Here is a 23,046-nt window from a genome sequence, read left to right on the forward strand (position 1 = left end):
TGGCCAAAGCAAGGACCAGATTGTGAAAGGATTTTAGGTGCCTGCACATGCAGGTAGGCATTCATCAGGCCTTTTAAAAGTTCCCATGAAGTACGACCAATTTTGTTGAGCTGCTGAACACCTTTAGGGTTACGGCCATGAGTGATCCCAAAGGCATACGCAGTACCACAGGAACTGAGTCGTAAAAGATGAACATTTAAAATGTGTTTGCTCTGATCCCAGGAACAGCAACAAAAGTGTCAAATCAGGAAAGCCAGCAGAATATCAGACAGCAAAGGAACCTGCAGGGCAGCAGAGGGAAGCGCTGCTGCTCTGCCAGGTGGGAGCATTTTGCACAGATTGCCACTCCACCCTCATATTTGCCTCAAAGTCACCATTTGCTTATTATAAACATTGTTAAATGAAATGTGTAATTCAGGAGAGCAGAACTTGGTCTACTTTCAGCAAGAATTTGTAGCGTGAGAGGTTTCTGAATTCCTACCTGGGTTCATTTGCAGAGTTTGCCAGTCAATCAATGACAGTTCTGCCACAAGAATATTTCTCTCGCTTAACAAGTGGTCACTGGCAAGTTACATCTTTAAGCCATCTTGTGTTTGTTTTAACGTGATAAATGAAAGAGTAGTGATTTTTTCTGTACAGTGTTCGGTTTGAATGAGTTAAGCATCACAATTATGGATATACAAAACATATGTTGTATTTTATTGGCCCCCAAACTCTGAAACTTTTTTTTTCCTGTGTGTGAGGTTGACTGCATGGCTTTTTTTGATAGCTATGCATGCTGAATCACTCTTTGGAGGTGCCAGATCTATCCCTCGACTCTAGAGGGAAGCAAAGACAAGCTGGCTTCTAAGTCAGCCCTCTCACTTCGATGCCTATAATTAGGTGGGACGAATGCAGGCCCTACTGTAAGCTGTATGCTTCGATTACCCCTTCTGTTTAAAGGACACAGCAATTCTGCCCTCACTGGAGTGTTCTGAATTAAATGTCTAGCAACATAATGAAGGGTGAAAAATCCAAAAATGTTTAAGACACTCAGGAACATAAGCTCAAACAAAGGTCGTTATAAAACGTTACATATGCTTGTTCATATTTATACTAAAATTTTAAAAAAAGATTGGTCCCATTCTATTTTCCATTCTCTCTTTGGCACTTTTGGAGGGTAAGCTCCATCTCAGTTGTTTGAAGCGGTAAATCTCAAAAAAACCCCCAGCCCCAAAACCAGAGGTGCTGGAAACGACCAGTACCTTGTGAAAAAACCAAAACCTGTCGCCGAGGGCCTGATCGTTTGCGAGCAAGTCCAGGACTGACATGGGCAGCAGCGGCAAGCCGCCGGCGGGCGGCACCGCCTCGCCCCGGCCGCGGGAGCCCCGCCGGGAACGGCGGTGGAGCCCGGCCGGGAGCAGCGGCGGGAGCATCGTGCCACCTCCTGGCGGCAAGGGTAAGCCGCCCAGGCCGGGCTTCCCCGAAGAAGGGACTCTGGAAGGATGGGACTCGAGGGACAAATTGTGGTTATGACGTGAGATGTTACGTTACACCACCGATGCGTGGTTTTTTTCTATCCAAAATGTATTGAATGCTGAGACTTTCCTTTCGGAGTACATAATCTTCATGACTTCCTTTACAAAGGTACTGTTTTTTAAAATTAAATGCTGGAGGCAGCAGAAATGTATTGCAAGTGACAAAACAAATTGTTTAATCTCCTTGCTTGATAGCAGATAAACTGGAAATCAGATTTTCTCTCTTCTTGGTGAAGTAGAAATGATGGGGATGAACTCCTAAAAATAACAGGGTAGCTAAAACCTCTGCTTTCTCTAGCGCAAATGCAGCCCTTTGGGAAAGTGCAAGAAGCACCATCTGTGTTTCCAAAAATCTGAAGTTAATTTGTTGCAGACATCTCTGTATTTACTGTAAATGGACATATTTTGTATTGCAAAACAACATGTTGCAATGATGAAAAAAACTCTGAATCCTCCCATCCAATTAACTCCAAAGGTTTTTCTACCTGAAAAAGCTCCATTTAAAAGATCAGTTTGTTTTGCATTAGACATCAAACCTATCCAGTTTTTAAGTTAATTTCATACACGTATTGACAGCTGTTCACAGAGGAAGCTGAGAGGGGAAACTGTGAAGGAATTGTGACTTCTATGACAGATTATCTTTTTCTGATTATCAGACAAGAAGTGTATTTTACAAATAGCTATCATCTTGGTGAGAGGTTTCTTCAGAATGGACAATGCTACATGCTTTCCTGACAAATCTGTTCTTTTCATCATACCTGCTAAGCACTGCCGTTCCTTGCAGTTCATGTTAAATGTAAGGCAGAATTTAGAAAAAAAAGCTTTTTCATCAAAGTGTTTAACTGGAATTTAAAAAGAATTCAGAATATAATTCTCAGATTATGAAAATGAGTATTTGCTTTAATAAAGCACATCTGATGGGAAGCCAGGGGAACACAGGACTTGACTTCAGCTGACAGCAGCTAAGCATCTTTGTTTTAAACTACAGCTGGAATTGAGCCATGAAATACAGACGGAAATGTGGATCTGAATTTCCCCAACGTTCAGTGTGCAGTTTGAGTCCATTACAAAGGTAAGTTTGGAACTAGATTTTAATCTAAACTTTTTTGAAGCATAGAGTCCCCAGATAAACGTTACCCTGTGAAATGTAGAAAGGCAGGCAGCGCACAGGAGGCTGAAGCACCATGATGCTGTTTTCTATTTGACTGCAAAGATTTAATGCCTGTTTTTTCTTGTAATGCTTGGCTTTTGAATGACTGAGAGCTCATCCAGACAACAACTGCTCCTGTGGCAGCAAAAATCCCCTTGAAGAGTTGTTATCTCAGTTTTCTCCTAAATCCAGACAACTGGGTTATGAGAATGCAGAAAATGTGGTGTCATTTAGGCAAACGATGATGCAAACAGAAAGAAGTAAGCCCCAGAAGGCAGCGCTGTGGCAGAGGGGATGACAAAGCCAGGCACTGTCACTGCTGAGACGAGTTCAGGGCAGAAAAATGTTTCTGGAATGCATATGTGATTCCTCATCCCCGGCTCATTGTTCAGGAGCTTAGATCAATACGCTGCAGCAAAGATTCCCAATGAGCTGAAACAAAACAAAACATGCATTTACGGGAGCATTGCCATTCAAGAGCACGCATTTCCCAGTTAAAATGAAGGTCAGTCATAAATTACATCTCTGATTCCCTCGGGATTTCTCTCTCTGGCTCTGTTTTGGCAGTTTAAGACCCCTTTGATATTTGAGCAAGGCCTTTCCCTTTGCACATCTGATCTTGATTACGGTTTATGGCAATGGTAATTCTTTACCTCCCCAAGGCAGCAATTTTGAGAAGAGAGAGGGAGAGCAAGTACAGTATGATTGTTTAGGAGAGGCATGCTGCATAGTGTTTTAACCATTTCTCCATTTTATAGCTGTGTCTCTTCCCCACGGATTGCCGTTGTACACAGCAGCACTAACACTGAGCTCTTCCTACGGGAATGCCCCATGTCCATCAGTGAAATTACGATGTCTGGAGGCAGAAAAAATTGGGTTGTGTATTTACGCATTGAAACACTGACTTCTGAACAATAAAGTTGTGGTTTGGATAGGGTTTTAGATGCTTTGTGTTTCCTGGTGAACTCGGAGTAATCAGGTATCAATAAGCACCAAAGTTTTTCTTCTGTCTGCAAAGCGCAGTGGCCAGGTCTCAGGGGTTGCCCTCCCCACCTCTCTCCCGCTTTACAAAATGAAGGGGAGTGTTCTCGCTCAGTTTCTGGAATGCAACTTCGTAAAAGAAGGGTAGATTTCCACATGGATGAACTTTGTGCCAGTCAAAATTGCCAATCTCCTAAGCCAAAAATACACTGAGGCTTTGTATGAGGAAATGGGATGGGTGAAACTGGGTCTTGCACTGTTTTTCCATGTATGCAAAAGACAGAGACAAATGTTCCAGCTGAGAATATGTTGAGAGCATTTGAGACAATGTGAAGGTGGCAGAAAACGTTCGATGCTGATTTGCCTTTTCCTATGGGTGGCATGAGGCATTTTGTTACAGGCAATTACAATTGCAATACGATTTTTTGCATCAGTTTTTAACATATACTTCATTCTTTTATTGCTTTCACTTCTTTGGCTTGGTTATACGGTGAGCTCCTTGGGTTTGTTGAGGCTTTTCACAGAGTTTACAACGTGGAGGGCTATTGAATATGAATAACTGCTCTTGAAACTGGCACCATCAATCTGCCCCCAAACAAAAAAATATTCTTATAGGCTTAGGGGACGATTTACCAAATTATTTAATTGCCTATATTGGGTTTGCGTGGCAAGGTTTTGGTAGCGGAGGGGCTACAGGGGTGGCTTCTGTGAGAAACTACTGGAAGCTTCCCCTATGTCCAACAGAGCCAATGCAAGCCGGCTCCAAGACGGAGCCACCGCTGGCCAAGGCTGAGCCCATCAGCGACAGTGGTAGCATCTCTGGGATAACAGGTTTAAGAACGGAAAAAAAGTTGCTGCGGCACAGAAACTGCAGCTGGGAGAGAGGAGTGGGAGAAACAACCCTGCAGACACCAAGGTCAGTGAAGAAGGAGGGGGAGGAGGTGCTCCAGGCGCCGGAGCAGAGATTCCCCTGCAGCCCGTGGTGGGGAAGACCACGGTGAGGCAGGCTGTCCCCCTGCAGCCCAGGGAGGTCCACGGTGGAGCAGATCTCCACCTGCAGCCTGGGGAGGACCCCACGCCAGAGCAGGTGGGTGCCCGAAGGAGGCTGTGACCCCGTGGGAAGCCCACGCTGGAGCAGGCTCCTGGCAGGACCCGTGGAGAGAGGACCCCACGCTGGAGCAGGTTTTCTGGCAGGACTTGTGACCCTGTGGGGGACCCACGCTGGAGCAGTGTGCTCCTGAAGGACTGCACCCTGTGGAAGGGACCCACACTGGAGCAGTTCATGAAGAACTGCAGCCTGTGGGAAGGACCCATGTTGGAGAAGTTTGTGGAGGACTGCCTCCCGTGGGAGGGACCCCACGCTGGAGCAGGGGACAAGTGAGGAGTCCTGCCCCTGAGGAGGAAGGAGCGGCAGAGACAACGTGTGATGAACTGACTGTAACCCCCATTCCCCGGCCCCCGCGCTGCAGGAGGCGGGGGTAGGTAGAGAATTCGGGAGTGAAGCTGTGCCTGGGAAGAAGGGAGAGGTGGGGGGAAGGTATTTTAAGATTTGGTTTTATTTCTCATTACCCTACTCTAGTTTGCTTGGCAATTAATGAAGTTAATTTTCCCCAAGTCGAGCCTGTTTTGCCTGTGACGGTAATTCGTTGAGTGATCTCTCCCCGTCCTTATCTCGACCCACAAGCCTTTTGTTATATTTTCTCTCCCCTGTCTAATTGAGGAGGGGAGTGATAGAGCGGCTGCATGGTGCTTAGTTGCTGACTGGGGTTAAACCACAACATTGCCTTTCAGTTACTACAAATGCCATCCTATTAGCAAAGATAAGCAATGTGTACAGTTCCTTTCATAAAGGTGGCCACAAACATCACACTGGGAAGTGCAGGCAGCTGGCAACTTTTGCAACTTTGGTGTTTGATTCTGGTGCCTGGCAGAAACACAACAAGCAGAATTGCCAATGATCTTTTTTTTTTGTTTGCTTGCATTTTCAGAAGTTTAAATGTGTTTTTGAATATGTCTACGTGCATTTTAAATAGGTCTTCCAGAGTGCAGTAGAACTTCCCAGGTACACGTTATATTTTGCCATGAAGATACCAAGGAAATGTGATGAACAAAGGATACTCGGAACATTTTCCCTGGAAGAAGGAAATTTCCTAACTCCTCATACATAAGCCTTTCCTAAAAGTAATGCAAAACTTCCACAGTGCAGGAGAGGAACAAAGCCGTACCAGCTCTCACTGTTCCAGTGACACAGTGAACCTGCTCGAGGAACATTTTATAAGGCAAAATTTCCACTTAGCCAATGCTAAGGAAAGGTCCAACATGGGATTTTTCCCTTTATTATTTTAATTAGACTTTCAGTATTAATTTGGAACGTACCACTTGGTGAAGAATACCATGTGAAGGAAAAAAGTGGTTTTTGCATATATCTGTACATTTTCACTGAGTCGCAAAGTTGAAGAGTTGGGGGCCCTCCAGCCTGACTGGGTAGCTGGGGGTGAGAGCGTGAGCTAGCGGGGAGGCCCAGCACTGCACTGCCAGCAGCTGGGTGGGTGCCCAGCCTCGAGTGGTAAACGCTCCAGAAGGAGAGCTCTCCTTCACTGGGTTGTTCTCTCATAAATCAGCCTAATTATTCTAATGAGGAGAGCTGCGTCCCTCTGCTGCGAGCCCTGCTGGTTTACAGAGAGAGGGAAGTGAATAAAAAGGAACAATGCTGGCTGCTGCTGCGGGAGGGAGAACAATAGTTCTGACCCTCCTCCCCACCACTACCCCCTTAGGAGGGAAGAAGCGGGACGGCTTCGTGCACGCCCCTGGAGTTATTCCAGATCAGAACTGAAATCAGACACTGGGCTCGTCAGCATCTGCTGAAGGAAAAAGCAAGTAAAATAGAGGGCAGAGGCATGTTGTTTTCAAGGCTCTTGGAGAACGTTGCTAAGGAAAGAAAAGGATGGGATACAAGGCTTTGCAATGTCTGGCCGAGTAACTAACGCGCTAAAAATACTGACCTGAGCTCTAATAGCAGGATCAAGTCTTAGCTTTATGCCTTTGGATTTTTTTTAGAGTAAGAAGGTAGATTTTAGGTTTTGAGTTAAAATTCTACAAATTTGTCTCTTAGAAGATGTATTTTGCTTCCTGTTCTTGCTCTGTATTAGTTTAAGTCTTCTTGCAAATTAGAAACTTGTTTTTCTGTAATGAAATCTTAGATTCTTATTTACTACACAAATCTGGGAGCTGAAGCTTTAAGCAAACCACAAACTACCATGAGATTTATTATAAAAATATGGCAGTCAAAATTATGTGCAGCCCTGCTCATTGTTTTCTATATTTTTGTCATGTTCCCTCTTATTGTCCCCTCTCTGTGATGACTGAAACGAATCATTCAGGTCTAGATCGCACATTATGATATCCACAAAGCCTCCTTGCTATTGTTTGGGCCAAATTAAAAGCGTTTGTCGAAAATAATTGTGGAATGGCATCAAAATTCATCTTCATTTTGCTGAGGATTTAATTATTTCTATTGTGATAAATTATTCTTCATGTTAGATACTAAATTTGTATGCTTTAATAAAAAACATTTGAAAAATTAGACAATTCTGGCAGTTCTTGTGACATTCTACTCTCAGGAAAATTCCTCTGGAAGTTCTCAGCAGCTTATCCTCTCCTTTTCAGTGTCAGTTTTACTAAAATGTCTTCATCCTGCCCTCTGTACAGCATACTTCTATCTTTACCTCCAGTTTGATAAATTATTCCATTTCTAAATCCCATCTTCAGTTTCCAGCTAGATGTTGTGATCATATTTTTGGCCTTTCAGACTCCAAAGAAAGCTCCATAAATACGAGAAAACACTTCTCTTCAGTCATCTTCCCGTTTACCTTTGTGTATTTATTTCCATGAGCTAAATATATTGTGATGTTAGCAGATCCCCTAGACCCTCTTTCAGCCCTGAAATTGCTTGTTCCTCTAATGTTCCTGATGCTGGGAAGCATCATGCCAGGCTGATATTTCTTCTGGCAGAAGAGAGGCCATGTACTGCTGCTGGATGTGCTCTCTCCCAGGAGCCAGCAGCCATCCCTTCCCCTGCCATGCCACGCGGCTTCTCGCTTCTGCTGGCCTGGGAGCTCTGGAGCTCACTCTCCAAACCAGACCCTGCTCCATGACACCTGCAGATCACGTTGGGGCTGGACTGGAACGAGCTTCCCTGACTTATCTGAGTAAGTGACTGTGAAAAGCTGGGTGAAGTTGCTAAAGATAGTGAGAGGGGAATTTAAATATTCATGCAGAGAAAGCAAGTTGTGCGCTACAGCACCTACAACAATGGATTACAAGAGTGCCTTTCTTAAAGCCATCATAATTGCATCTTACTTGGTTGAAGTACAACATGGGGTGAAATTTTCAATAGGGCTTTGACCATGACCAGCATCTAGCATTCAAAAACACATAGATCAGGCCAAGCACAGAACGTGAGACTGTCAATAAGTCACGAAAAAAATCTAGAATTATTTATATTTGCATTTCTGAGCCTTTCATGTTTACTTGCTTTTGTGTTTTCAACCTTTTTGTTACAAGGAACAGAAATATAACTTCAAAGGGGTGGGGAAGAACAACAAAGAAAATGCCTTGATTTCAGGAGCCAGGCCTTTGAGAAATGCACCAAGAATCCTGAATCTTAAAGTCCAGAGCATTAGCAAGCAGACCACAAGACCCACTAACTTTCAGTAAGCTTTGTGGTATAAAATCCTCTTGGGCACTTATTAAACTCTTAGTATTACCTCAAAACTCATTCCAGAATTTTAAAATTAGTTTTGTTATCTTCTTTGCTACCACACAGGACACAGCACTAGAATCAGAAGTTACAGATGTGGAAATCCAACACTTTGAAATCCAGTAACACTGTGCAACTACTTTGGTTGGTTGGTTTTAGGGGCTTTGCTCATGCTAATGAGATGATTTTAACTACAAGTTAAATCATAACTTCCCAATGTAACAGAATCCCAGTGTAGCAGAGGTAGCATCAAGTAGCTCGAGCAGCATATGCATACACACACACATATTTACTTTTATTTACACTTCATGCAGAGTAGAAACAGAGAAGACTCCCAAGCCCTTCTGACTGCCTCAGTGTAAGCCTGCCTGAGGTGGTTTTGTACGGCATGCATTGCCTTAATTTATTTAATCACCTCCTCTCCCCCAGCATCCGCAAGATGGCCCCTAGTCCCATGGTCCTTGCAAAACCGACTGGCTCCTTCATGTGTGGTGGGAATGATGGGCTTGGGAAATGGAAGCTGGGCTGTGCTCTGAGGGTCCAGGCTCTGAACAGATACCGCACTTAAAATCTCTCCTGGATGAGATTATCCAGGAAATGTACTGTTAGCCAAAACAAATTATTTTTGATACCTCTCTAAAACATTTGGCTGTGCTTTCCCACCAAACAACCAAATGCAAAAGCTATTTAAAACAAAAATGTTCATGCAAGGCAATATGGGAAGTTTTAATTTAAGTCCACAGAAGTCAAGTTACACCTCATTGTATTTGGTTGCTGCTGACTTCACCAACACCTGAAACTGTGAAATACATATCAGCACAATCCGAAATTAAAAGGGTCATCTTAACATCTGAGAACTGAGCTTCACTCTAGCTACATCAGTGTAATACTACATGGTGTAACAACACATGGCATACTAAGCCGGTGAAAAGGACTTTTAACTAACAGTTATAGACAAATTTCATACTTATATAAGCACCAATGTGCACTGCTTTATTAAGCTCATCTAAAATAAAAAAAGTATTTTAAACTGAACAGGTCTGAGACCAAAAATCCATGTTTTGGACAGGCAGTACTTGCAACCAAGAAACTGCACACAGGAGTGCAGCTACTGGAAGAATAATTGGTCCGCAATGACAAGCAAACACAGCATTTTGTTGTTTCTCCTTCTCCTTCAATGGCTGCTGGCTTTTAGAATTTGTATGATGAAAATTTTTTTCTGAAGGAAAAAATAGAGCTCCCATGGGGCAGCTTTAACTGCCTCCCATGTGGAATTGTTTTTTCTTGGAGCAAATTATCCCATTTATTATTATTCATACCTTAAAAAGAAAGAAAATTCTTTCCCTACTCAGCCCGGTAACAATGTAGGAGGGAGTGAATTAAAAAAAAAAAAAAGAAAAGAAAAAAAGAAAAAAGCCCTCTCACTTGCTACTTTTGCAAGCAACACCGCTCAATTCAGACCAAGGCCAGCAATTTTGTCCTTTTGTGCTTTTCCTCCTCTTTGTCGGAGGCCAGTACCAGACACTGCTCTGCCCCAGGTTCTTTCACTATATTATCAGAAGTCTGCCCTTTCTTCGTCAGAGATGAAATGATGTGTGTTAATAAAAGAAAACAGAATTTGTTTGGTCTGGAGGAGCCCGTTTGTCACCAAGACTTTGCTATCAGTAAATAAAAATAGAAACCTTTATGCAAACCAGCAGGATTTTAGCCAGTGTGAAAATAACTGAGCTACTGACATCTTTCAAATACTGTGTTTGCATTCGGTCACCTCAGACAGCAGGAAAACCAATTGTTCCTTAAAATGTTATAGAAGTCTGTGCAGACACTCTTGGTACCCAGAGACTTCAGAGCATGCAGACTTTTAATTGCCTCTCCTTCTTCTCTGCAGATGAAGGCATCTGGAATGTTTATCTCTAGTGCACCTTATGGGGAATATATTAGTTTGTAAAATATAATAGGATTACAAAGAAAACTGCTGAACACATACAATGTCTTGACATAACTTTTTACAAGTAGCCTTACTGTGAGCGTACTCCACTCTGTCTTAGCATGTGTTTATTATTTTGCAATATAGGTCGTATTCAGAGCTTTGAAGAACTACATAGCTGACCTATAATGGCTTCCTCGATGAGATAACTGATCTGCAAGCTCCAGCATTATATTCCTTTCTCCTCTTTTTAATTTCAAGTTATAGTCTTTTCTCAAACACAGTGCAATCATTTCTGGAACAAACTCGAGCCACTCTGCACATAGCCTTAATACTAATTAAATTACAGCATCCCATATAGACCTTCTTTATTTGCAGAAGACTACAAAGTCTGCATTTGCTGGGGCAAGGATATTCTCATTGACAAACATAGTAAACTTCTGTTCTTTAATCTCCACAGCGTATCAGGAACGTCACATTCCATCCACCCACCACTTCAACCTGGAAGTCTTTCTAGGATGGGTTTTTCACAGGATAAAACTCCTCTCAGATCAGGTGTCTGTTGTTTCTCTACCACATAAAATTCTTACCCCATCCAACCCTAACTTTTGTGACACTATCAAACTGAACGAAATCTGTTTTATCTTTGCAAACAATTTTTCAAAGTGTGCCAGAACATGCCTGGACAATATGAAGATACTGAAAGTATCTCCGACCCACCACATGACAGAAGAGCAGCGTGTTTCTGGTCAGCAGCTTGGGATAACCAAAAACATGGGAAGCAAGGGGCTAGGAAATGGGGGCAACGAAAGCTGTTGCAGCAGGAAGAGGAGGTTAGGGCTGCAAATGAGGGTTCATATAGTAGCAAGACTGTGGGGGTTATTGAAAGCAGAGGGTACACAACCTAATGCAAGTTGTTAATGACCAGTGCATTTAAATTGTCCTTCTGAACAGCAGACTACTGAAATATTAGGCAGGTTTCTACCAAGAACATTCTATACTTATTAAAATGCTTAGTATACTTACATATATATTTTAAAATGTATATATACTTATTGTGATACGTGAAATAAAAGAATACTGCTGCCAGGTGTCACCTGTCCTAGATTATAGTCTTTAACCTGAATTCATAGAGCCAGCTTCTTTTCCCTATAGATGAGCCCTATTCATCCATATCTCTACAGTTCCTGACTTGCCATGCTACTTCAATTCCATTAACCCAAAATGAGCTGTGGTGGAAGATGGTTGCCACGCAGTCTGTTGCTGTTATGCGTGGTCAGAATGCTGTTACATGGTCTATATGCAGTTATAGATAGACTAGAATTCAGATCCTCCACTGTATGTAAACACCAAGGTGCCTCAATGTCTAGAAAACCCTTAAAGGGTGTTGGTACAAATACCTGGTGGTCTTACACAGACTAGAATAAGGTAATAAGAAGCCTGTTGAAAATGAGACAAAACAGCAGGGTCTGTAAAAACAAGCTATCTGAACAAGGTTAGCCTTGTGGAAGGTAATTAATTAGCAACTATCATTAAAAGTTCTTACTGTTCCTCTGACCCACCACCTACAGTCAGCTCCCAAACACCTGCAAGTAGAGGCTTGGAGGGAGCAGGTCTGGAAAGTGAGCGTAGCTGCTCTGGAGCTGGGATACTTTGTCATGAGGAGCGTATCCATGGAGAAATGAGTAATACTTTTAAACATCATCATGACGCTGCATGCAATGTGAAGTGAGTAATAGCAAAAAAGTATGCACCCGGTCAGTTGTATCTATCCCTTCCCCCAACACACAGGTTGAGAATGCATAATCCAGTTGGTTTATGTCAAACACCAAACAGGACGTGAATCCCTGGGAAGCAGTCCAAGTCAAGAGTATTCAGCTGAGGCTGAAAAAGCAAAGCGTTCATTCCCAGATCTGTCCCTGATTTGGGGCGGATTATTACCAAGTGTCACTGCCTATCAAGGGGGATAAAGATACTAACATTCTCTGTAAGATACTTTGCGATCTGTTGATTGGAAGCACTTGTTTATATATCCTATATAAGTATGTATATACTCAGCATTTTAAAACACTTTTAAAAAATAAAACCAGCATGGCATAAAACCAAATCTTGTTTCAGTTAAATTGCTGCTGTACAGGTAGTTTCTTTCTGACATTCCCAAAGAACACTCATATATTCACATGCACAACATGAATGCATATGGCAGAGTGTCACAGAAGGCCTCAATGGAATACTTCATTAAGAAACAAACAAAAAACCAAAAGTACATTCCAAATTGAACAAGCAACACTTGTTGCAAATCATTTAAACTACTAAGGGGAGCCACAAAACTTGCAACTTGACTGAAGGATTAGATACCATTTGACCAGGAACTTAGTGTACTACTGTGCTCATTTTGGCTGGGATATAGTTAATTTTCTTCAGAGTAGCTAGTATGGGGCTATGTTTTTGATCTGTACTGAAAACAGTGTTGATAATACAGAGATGTTTTCATTACTGCTGAGCAGTGCTTACACAGAGCCAAGGCCTTTTCTGCTTCTCACCCCACCCCACCGGTGAGGAGGCTGGGGGGGCACAAGGAGTTGGAAGGGGACACGACTGGGACAGCTGACCCCAACTGACCAAAGGGATATTCCAGACCATATGGCATCCTGCTCAGCATATAAAGCTGGGGGAAGAAGGAAGAAGAGGGAGACGTTCAGAGTGATGGCATTTGTCTTCCCAAGTCACCGTTAGGCGCAATGGAGCCCTGCTTTCCTGGAGATGGCTGAACACCTGCCTGCCATGGGAAGTGGTGAATGAATTCCTTGTTTTGTTTCGCTTGCGCACACAGCTTTTGCTTTACTTATTTATCTCAGCCCACGAGTTTTCTCACTTTTACCCTTCTGATTCTCTCTCCCACCCCACTATGAGGGAGGTGAGTGAGCAGCTGTGTGGTGCTTAGTTGCTGGCTGGGGTTAAACCACAACAACTACACAGTGAATACAAACCACTTACAGGCTTGCAGGCTTCAGTGGAACTTGGGCATCTGTATTTTTCCCCTTGGCCACAGGTTTTTGAACTTGAACAACTTGAATCTAAAGCAAGAACATTTTAGGCTTCAGAGAAAAGCCCCTAAAGGAAACAGGATTTAAAATAAATATCCTTCTCATGGAGTCATATCTGATGTTGCATATACCTAAGACAGTTAGGATTCCCTGAGCTTCAACAACAGAAACAGGTTACACTTTTCTAGCAAGTTCAGTGACTCCTGAGTGCACAAGATTTCGTAGGTGTGTCCACATGGCCAACTGCTTTTTGGCAGGGCAAATTAACCCTTGCTGAGCACGTTACTGCAGCAGCTACACTGCTACCAGCTATACCTGAGCTCTTGCATTTAAAGATAACCTGATTGCAATCAGGTATCACATTCCTCATGACTGACAGCATGGACGGGGTTTTATTTTTTTCAGCTTGTTTCAGTGGACCTTGCAACAGTAAACTATGACCATTATAACCACTTGGCTTGAATTGTCTCACAACCCTTTACCATGAGACAGGCTAACAAAGATGCTTCTCTCTTTCCGCAGGTGGGTGGTCTCTACTAAAAAGGCAGCTCTTCTCTTGCCCCACGTCCCCCTGGGATGAAGTATCCATTCCCTTCATGCTAGCAACAATTCTTGAGGAAGGACCAGTATTTAATGAAAAGTACCTTGGGTTTGTCAATTACAGCAAGTAATCCCACTTACTATTGGACAGTAAGCAGCACAAATCTCAAGCAGGATTTCTGTTACTGAACAACTGCATAAGCATATGAAGAACTACTGCTAGGTTTTTTTGTTTTCAAACACCTGAAAGAATACAATTCAGCCCTGAATACTAACTATATTAAAAAAATGCATCACAGGAGTCTGTCATGCTGATTTTCAACGCAAAGTGTTTCAAAGTGTTCTTACTGTAAAAGAAAAAAGAGGCTTTAAAAAAATTAAAGCTTACAGAATATGAAAAGGATTTTATCTCTGGAACCGAGACACATGCCGATCAGAATGGGTCTCTAGGTTGTATCAGCTTGTTAATAACCATATAACAACAAAAAGAGAATACTACAAATAAGAATTTGACCTAATTCTGAATACAGACAGGGAGATTTGAAAGCATTTAGGAAAGAAATTTACTATTTTTTTTACTATGTTCAACTAAATCAACTATATGAAGTAGTTTAAAAAAAAAATGTAAGATATAGATCTGTCATGGACTATGATGGAAATAATTTTTTAGAAGTGTTCCCATATACACATATCAATGGAAAACCTCAAGGTCATTACAAGAGCTCTCACTGGAGCATGAGAACCTATCCATATGAAGCTCAAAAAAATTACACCTATGAAGATATAACTTTAAAATGTTCCATGACCAGTCTATTCGGTATCATACTTTGAAAAATGTTTAAAATTAAGTGTCAAAAATTCTTCAGCCTCTTACTTGGTTTTATAGTCTCTATCTAACACTTCCATCTTCTGGATTTAGGCTGGCCACTGCAGGAAGCTGTGTGTCTGCCTCTAAAAAGATAATAAAAAAGAACACTCAACGCTGTTATAAATCCTTCAGGGACTACTACATATATTCTATAAAACACAAGTGGTGGTAAGCAGAGAGAAGTCATCCCACATAACTTCATATGCCTTGAAGTGAGGTGTGAGTGAAACTGAAGCTCCCATGACAGTCAGTGGAATCATGATCAATGCCACCTCCAGAGGGAGACAGATACGACTTTTCTCAAATGCCTCTTCTTGAATGTGATCTCTGTCTACAGGTGCCCATTTTCCTCCAGTACAGATGAATCCTATTCCAAGAGTAACATTTTCCCATTTATGACGTTCAAATGAAGTAGACTGACATGTATAACCAGCTTTGAATGACGTAGCAAGCCTATTGCTTGCTACAACCAAAACACCGAGATTCAACACCATTATTTTCAATGCTGCTGCTAAATAAGATATCCAAGTTAGTACTAAAATTTACTAATTAACCGTAGTGGTTACTGCAGCATATCAATAGTCTAGTCTTGCACAAATAGACAAAAAAATATGCAGATTGTTCCACCCCAGAAGATCTTGTGAAACCACTACAAAATTAAAGTGTTTTATTAGCCCCACTTCTAACATATTTTTGTAAAATCAAACTACAACACTCAACTACTTTTTACACAAATCCCATAAGCTAAAGCTATGAACGACCAAATAATATATAGCTCCCTTTTCTGCAAGCCTGAACTTCTCCATCATGTTTTAGCAGCTAACATGCAAGTTGTGTCACCTGCACACATCCGGTTTTTACAGCTAGATATTGAAGGAAACTTCATCTGAAATCTAATTGAGGAAGACAACAATTAAGGACTACTCTGGGGCAACTGAAATTAAAGACAGATTTATAAAGCAGTAAGGGGCAAAGAACAAAAAAACCCCATTCCCAGTTTAAAAAAAAAAAAAGGAGTAGAACAGTCACCCCAGAAGCAGTCACAGTGCTTGACTTCCCCCCAATCCCCCCAAGTAACACAACAGATACTGACAAAGCAATTGGCGCGCAAACCAAACCAAGGGCTAATCTGTCCTTCCCCCCACAGAGAAAAAAAAAAAAAAAGGAAGATATTTGTATCTCTATTTAAAAACACACACATACATTAAAAACAAAGTGAAATGAGCACTCTGATTTTAGGAAAACTTGCCTACCCATCTGTTAAAAAAAAACCAAACCAGAACAACAAAAGACAAACAAATCAATATTAAAGCATCTATTGATACTTCTTCATTCACTACTGAAAAGGAGAGAAAAAAAAAAACTTACAAAAGAAAATGAACTGTTTTATCTACTTCTTACATAAAAACCCAAGAGCCCAGGATCTACTCAAAGTTAAGGACAATTTCAGCAACGGCCACAAGCTACATCTTCTAACTCAAATTTCTCCTAACAAGCAAAATCATCTAAGGAGTAATAGATACTGGTCTTCTGTGCAGGACTCATCTACACAATGAATTAACTGTAGACATTTGATCCTTTTGCTAACAATCTTCTGAATGTTCTTGTTCCAGAATTAAGAGTATCTTGTTCCAATTTAGCTTAATCCACTTAATCCATTTGGAGCAAGACACACTAACACCATGAGAGCTAGATGGAATTGAGATACTGAATTCTGAAATTGCAATCCAAGACCCAGTCATCTGGGTTTAGATTATAGCTCACTTTGTTGTTTGAATAGACAATTCTTTGGGTGTTTGAAGATGCCTAGTCTTCCTAGCCTAAAGACTTCCTAGTCCAAGGAAACAAATCTCTTGGTTTACCAAGAGCCAAAAAACTGACCTTGGAGAATTAAGGCAGCGGGATGGCAATCTGACATACACACGGAGTGCATCTAATACACTGACAGGACTTAGGGTTCTTTATAAAACCCAAGTAGTTCACTGATTACTGTTCATAGGAGAGCTACCAGGGTAGGAAACAACAGTAACACATCCTGTGTGAGCCTGGCAGTACACTTACCCAGCAAACAGGAGGCTCAGATTCCACAGCCTCTTGCTGGAACTGGCCACTGTGCAGCTAAGCATGCCAGTTTGTGTGTACAGAAAGAAGTAAAAGGCAGAAAGGGGAAGCAAAATGCGGGTTGCTTCTGTAGCTTACTTGTCAGTGGACTTAAAGGAGTGGGGAGAAGTCCAGACTTCGGGTGAACCTCAGATGATTTCTAAGATTTAATTTATTGGGTAGCAGGAACCATAGGCAGTAACTCAGTACAAGCACACTTAAAGCAGAGAGAAATTAAAAGGAAGCCCAACTCTCTTTCTATCACACCCCCCATGCTCCATTCTTCCCAAACCAGGACTGCACATCTATACTTATTCTCCACCCCAAAAATTAGGGTCCACCCCAGTCCACTCACCTCCATTCCTACAAGGTGATTAGCAGAAACTGTGTGTGGGGAGGTACCCAAACTGAACAGTAAGCATCTCCGCAGAGACAGTTACGGATTGTGAGTGATTGCTTGTATATGGGACTTCACCCAGTGGTTCACATAATCACCTCCACACAGAAAATTACTTCAACATACCATCCACAAGCAGTTTCTTTGGTAACCACCCAACTCTATCATACATAATGAACTAAATTACTTGGCAGAAGTCAACACTCAAAAGTTTTGAAAAACCTGTTGATCACTAGAGTTGTATGTGCTAGGTACATATTTATTGCTATAAAAGCTGGGAATCATCATCTCTCCTCCAGTTATGTACTGTTATTTGGAAACCAGGTGGAGGTGCCACTACATAAATTCAGGAAATTAGACCACTGCTCTAGATGCTTTTCACTGGAGCTTTGAATCAAGCACAGGTAGGAATTAAAAAACTGTCTCTCCTCACATACCAAATAAGCTACAAGACACCCAACAGAGCACTTTAGATTAGGCACTGCAATTTGGTAACCTGAACTTTTGTCATTAAGGCCTCTAGATTGTAAGCACTCAAGTAAATTACTGGATCTAACCCAGTCATATAAAAACAATATAAAAAATTAAGTCAGGAATAAGTACGATGCTTTAAATTTATAACCTGCCTTATTTCAGGCAAACCCTCCATCGCAGATTAGCCCTACAGAGCTGCTGTAATCTGCAAATTATCATTTCTGTTCAAGCAATACTGTGTGTTAATTTAGTTTGCATGTTCTCTATTCTAAACAAACTGAAGTTCTTTAAGAAAAGCTATTTATGTCAAGATTTATACTACCTGGAAAAGCAGTGAAAAAGGTTTACCACTTCAATAAAAGGACACAGTATGTTCATTTGGGTCAATACAGAATATAAAGGTAAGAGCTATTTTTGAGTAACAGCTCTGCAGGTGCACTTACTTCACAATGACTGCCACACTTGAGAGTTATTCTACAAATAGGGAAGCCCTAGAGATATGGTATTATTGCTCTCCATTTGTGAATCTGAATTTAAACAGAAATGTTACAGAGTGGGATCACTGAATGGAATTTTAACAACATTTCAACCTTTTGTTTGAAAGTTGGGAGGCCCCAGTGTGTGTAAATACTAACCAATAGTTACATATTTCCCTTAGTTTTGTAACATAAAAAATTCAAACATCTCCAGTATTTTAGTTTTGACACTGAAATAGCTACTCTTAGATGTAATAATGGTTGTGAAGTAGACTTCCTTAAAGACTTACAAGGCTTCTCTTAAAACTTCTTCAGTTTTAACAGCCTAAGTAGAGCAAGAAGAGGCATTATTTATAATATATTATTATTCTAAGGCAAACAAACCTATAATTATTGTTCGAGACTGACAATACAAGAAAATAACTGTACTGTTCTCTATAAATGAGCTTTCTATGACAAAATTGTCTATGTGAAAAAAATTTGTAAGTTCCCTTCCAGATAATAAACAGTTTACATATGCAATTCTAAAAAAAGTCCTTGCTCTTTAGTTGATACCTTTTCCTGAGTCTTTCTATTTTGATGTAAATTAGTTACTACTACCAGACTAAGGGAAGAGAGAATGCCAAGAAACATCCAGTCAAATAAATCACTTTTTTGCTACTAAAAAATAGCAACATTTTCTGTGTTTCACTTCAATATAAACAAGGCGGTCCTGAATACTCCAACACTACAACAGCAGTACCCCTGAGATTATCTGATTTTATCACCTCAGCATTACTCGAGGGAAGCCAGTGGAAATGCTATACAAGTAAATTGTTGATTAGCTCAGTCACACTAATCCCTGATGCAACATGGCAACCAGAAGAACAAAATTCGCTTTGTATTATCGATGAAGACCTGTTACTGAAACTATTCACACCTACATACCCTTTATACTTGCACCTGAGACACACACAGTTATCGAGTAAGGAGATTACAACTGCACTTCTTTCAATTTAGTTAACTGGTATAGAATGAAGATTTGACTACAAGATACAGTGTAAAAATAAAGTTACTGCTATAACACATGAATAAGCAGGACAAAATGCATGCATATGTACACACACAAACACTGAGAGGTTTAGTAAATACTGGAAGTAGAAAACAGGATTAAATTGAGATTTCTGCCATGCTGTTACCTCCTCCCTGATCTCTATTTTAACCTCATCTGTAAGAATGCCCGACAGCTGCAAACTACTTCTAATCTCATTTTCTACTTTCATCCTTCATTTGTATTTATTTCTCACCATTCCAGGTTGTTCACTATTCTTTACAATCGTATTACAATTATTTAATAGATCAGTATAGAGCTAAAGGGCACTAAAAATAAGGTTTCCAGAAGTTCTATTATTGGCTTTTAGCTAAGATTATCTTCTTTGGCCTTGTGTTTAACTCTTAGTATTTTTGATTGAACCCCAGTAGTTTTTTCAGGACTTCTAGACACTATTGAAATACAGTCATCTGTTCCCTATCTGTAAGTGGATTAGTTGGTCTGAGCATACATGATGTAGCTGCCTGCAGCACTGTGCCTTGCATGTGGGAGGCATGCACTTGCACGAAAACCTGTCTTTTGCTATAGTGTGCCTCTTTTCTAAACAAGAATTTTGAGTATAGCTTCAGAAGATGCACAAAGCATATATAGTCTCACAGTTTAAGCCTCCATGCCCTGCATTAGTCATGTTTTCTCACCTTATCCCTCCATTACTCCAGATCAGTAAGAGTCGATTGTAAACAGGGCCTGTCTTTGTGCATGCATTGGACAGAACTCCAAACTCCTAGAGGAAGCTAAATAGTTCGTTTCTATTTGGTCCCCAACAGTAAAGCCTAAGCACCTGTAAAGTGAAAAGAAGTAGTATCTGATCTACTTGCATCCACTAGTTTTCAGTCAAACAGGAATTCACTGGTAGCCACCCAAAGCCAATGAATAAAACATGAATCTTTTTCCCCCGGTCTTCAGAAGAACCTTGAAGCAACACCATGTCAAAATTGACAGCCTCACCTCTGTCTCAACTACCTATTTGCAACATAGTTCTGTAGTGTTTCAGTAATTAAGATTTTTCTTATAACAGCCAAACAGCAACTTTATTTCATCTGTTTTCTAGTGCATTTAAAAATAATAATAAAACATACAGAAAGGTTGAAGAAAATCCCTCTCTGCTTATACTGTTGTTGTAAGGTTCTGTGGCTAACCACATTTCTCACCTAGTGGAATTTTAGCACTGTGGCATCCAAACATTTGACCGTTTCAGGTTACATTGGTTTTCAGCTCTGGCGTATGCTTTAAGCTTCCCACTTCCTTCTTCAGGACATTAAGTAAAGTTCTAGAACTATCCAAAATCTTCATGTAAGCAGCTTCAGTTTCAGCAAGAATCTTATCAAGCTCATTCCGTGAAGCTACCTTTTGGGCCAGGCTTTCACATACACACTCCAGTTGTTCACTCAGGACTTGGATTTCATGCTGGAGTTTGTTTTTTTCCTCTTCTGCTTGCTGGATTTGTTTGTTCAGCTCTTCTTTTTGCATACATAAGTCTTCAATGCATTTCACTAGTTCATTATTGTAACCCTGAAGAACAGCTCCCTGCTGAGTCATCCTCCACTCCTCTCCCAGAGCTCTGCCACTGCTCCCTGAAGTCCCCTCTCAGCAACAGCCTTCTATGCTCTAAAAACAAAAAAAAAAAAAACAAAACAAAAAATGCAACAGAAAAACAGAAAGAAAAATTCTGTAAGAGAGTTACCATGAATAATGCTATGCTAGCACAGACAGAGCCACAGGGAAAGATGCTCTGTTTAAGGTTAACATGTTAGTTCCAAGTTGTGCCACATCTCTTCCCTTTTCAGGAAGGGGGCAGGACAAAATTCGGCATCTACACTATACCTTTACGGAAAACTCGTCTCCCCTGTGATACCCTCCCTCATCGCAATGCCAACTCTGGTATCAAAATACTTCTATTATATTTTATCATATCTTAATACCATTCTGAACAGATGATGCTTTGTACCTCCGAGTTCGAGGGTTTGCTCAGAAATAACCAAACGACCCCTTTCCCAGGAGAAGGCTCAGCGGCTAGCGCCAGCGCTCAGCGAGCCCGGGGCCACCTGAAGCAAACCCCTCTGGCGCCGCTGGCTACTCACGGCCGCCGGCATGACAGTTTCACGCGTGTGCCGAGGCGCGGACGAGCTGCTGCTCGCTGGAGGCGGCCGTTAGCGCCCCTCACCCGCCGCCCCCCACTCAATCCACCCCACCCCCCCGCCACACACACACACACTCCCCCCACCCGGCGGCGGTTTCAGCGCACCCGGGCCGTTCTGCCGCCAGCGCCTCGTTCCCTCGGCGGCCGGGGCTGCGGCAGCCTGGCGGCGTTTCTTCAGGGGCCGGGAGCAGAGCCCCGCCACCGCGGGTCGGGAGAAACCGCCACCGCCGGGGCCGGGCGGCAGGGCCGGGCCGGGCCGGGCCTGACCCGCGCCGCCGCCTCCCCAGGGACATTTTAACAACCTCTTCGCCGCCGTGCGCTTCCTCGCAGAAGACGAGCCGTACACAAAATGGCTCCTGCCTATACATCAAGTCCTTGGGCGGAAGGGGAGGAGGGGGTAGGTAAGAGGAGACCTTCCCTTTCCTATCCCGCGGCCGGGCGCCGCTCCCCCCGCCCCGCCGCTACTCTCGCAATTCCCCTTACTGCCCCCACCTGCCTGGCGTTCCCGCCCTGTCGGCTCCCACCGAGGAAGCCGGGTGCCCCGCCGTGGCCCGGCTCCCGCTCGGCGCGGCCCGACCCGCCCGCGCCGGGAAGGGAAGGGAAGCGAAGCGAAGCGAAGTGCGGCGCTGCCGGCAGCGCGGCCCCCCGGGTGGCGGGGGCTCCCCTCGGCCAATCAGCCAGGCGCGCCCGGCCAACGGCTGCTCCGACCGGCAGTGCCTCGGAGGCGCCGGGTTGAGGGGTCACGGAAATAGCCGAGCGTTGCCGAACGCGGCGCCACCCTGACGAGAGCGTGAAAACATCTCTACGGAAATAACCGATGTTTTCCGAAGATAGGTAGCGCTCGGGAGAGGAGGACGAGGCGGGCCGGCCGGTGGGAGGAGGAGGGAGGGAGGAGAGTTACGGAAGGAGCCGATGTTTGCCGAAGGGAGAGATTGAAGGGCGTTGGGCTCGGCGAAGGCAGCCGATGTTTCCCGAAGGCAGAGTCGCCCGAGAGCAAAGGGGACAGAGGGGACGGAGCGTGTCGGAAAGAGCCGAAAAGAGCCGACGTTAACCGAGCGCGGCGTCGCCCGAGTTTCCCGGATGTAGTTGGAGGAGCGGCGGCGGCGGCGGCGGTGGCGGCGGGCGCAGCGGGGGGAGGAGGCGGCCGCGGCGGCAGCAGCGGCGGCGGCGACGACGGCGGCGGAGTCCGTGCTCCCGGAGTGTCTCAGCGCGCGCGGGGCCGAGTTGCTGGCGTCTCCCCTCTCGCTGTGCGCGGAGGAGATGGGCCCGTGAGCGCTGCTCCCAGCCGAGCTGCCTGAGCCGCCCCCTCCCTCCCTTCCCCCCTCCCTGCCCCCGGTCGGCGGCGAGGCGGAGCGCTGCCTCCCCCTCCTCCCCCCTCGGCGCCTGTGGCCCGGCCGCGGCCGTCCCCTCCTGGTCCCCTCACACTCACACACACAGGCCGGGCATTGATGGTAATGTATGCGAGGAAACAGCAGAGACTCAGTGATGGGTAAATCCCTTCCTCCTCCTCTGGCCCCTGGCCCCGCGGGGTCTCCCCCTCCCCTCCGCCATGTTTGGGCCCCCTTCCCCGGCGGCCGGTA

The 23,046-nt window shown here is 43.4% G+C and overlaps 2 protein-coding genes and 1 long non-coding RNA gene across 7 annotated transcripts in view; 1 reads left to right on the forward strand and 2 right to left on the reverse strand.

Moving 5' to 3' along the window:
- Positions 1 to 678: 678 nt before the first annotated feature.
- On the reverse strand, positions 679 to 20,517 carry LOC121233184. Its single transcript, XR_005932074.1, has 2 exons — positions 17,245 to 20,517; positions 679 to 3,099 (listed from the first exon to the last, which is right to left on the reverse strand). It is a non-coding gene; the product is annotated as an uncharacterized LOC121233184 (long non-coding RNA).
- Positions 20,518 to 20,520: 3 nt separating this feature from the next.
- On the reverse strand, positions 20,521 to 20,865 carry LOC115339277 (Sjoegren syndrome nuclear autoantigen 1 homolog). The gene has a single exon (XM_030008996.1). It carries the CDS (start codon positions 20,863 to 20,865, stop codon positions 20,521 to 20,523), a length of 345 nt encoding a protein of 114 aa, XP_029864856.1.
- Positions 20,866 to 22,208: 1,343 nt separating this feature from the next.
- Positions 22,209 to 23,046, forward strand: part of WAC (WW domain containing adaptor with coiled-coil) — a 64,796-nt gene continuing 63,958 nt past the window's right edge. For 4 of the 5 annotated variants that reach the window (XM_030009130.2, XM_030009134.1, XM_030009133.2 and 1 more), the window contains exon 1: positions 22,329 to 22,955. In XM_030009130.2, coding sequence (XP_029864990.1) covers positions 22,915 to 22,955 — 41 coding nt within the window. In that variant the 5' untranslated portion in view covers positions 22,329 to 22,914. Of the gene's footprint in view, positions 22,301 to 22,328; positions 22,956 to 23,046 lie in introns of those variants that run through there. The other variant, XM_030009132.2, reaches the window with a different exon arrangement.

Source organism: Aquila chrysaetos, chromosome 3 (genome assembly GCF_900496995.4).
Source record: "Aquila chrysaetos chrysaetos chromosome 3, bAquChr1.4, whole genome shotgun sequence".
In the NCBI taxonomy this organism is placed as follows: Eukaryota; Metazoa; Chordata; class Aves; order Accipitriformes; family Accipitridae; genus Aquila; species Aquila chrysaetos.

Excerpts from the sequence above, each read along its gene's own strand:
- LOC115339277 (XM_030008996.1), bottom strand. The coding sequence starts at position 20,865 with ATGACTCAGCAGGGAGCTGTTCTTCAGGGTTACAATAATGAACTAGTG.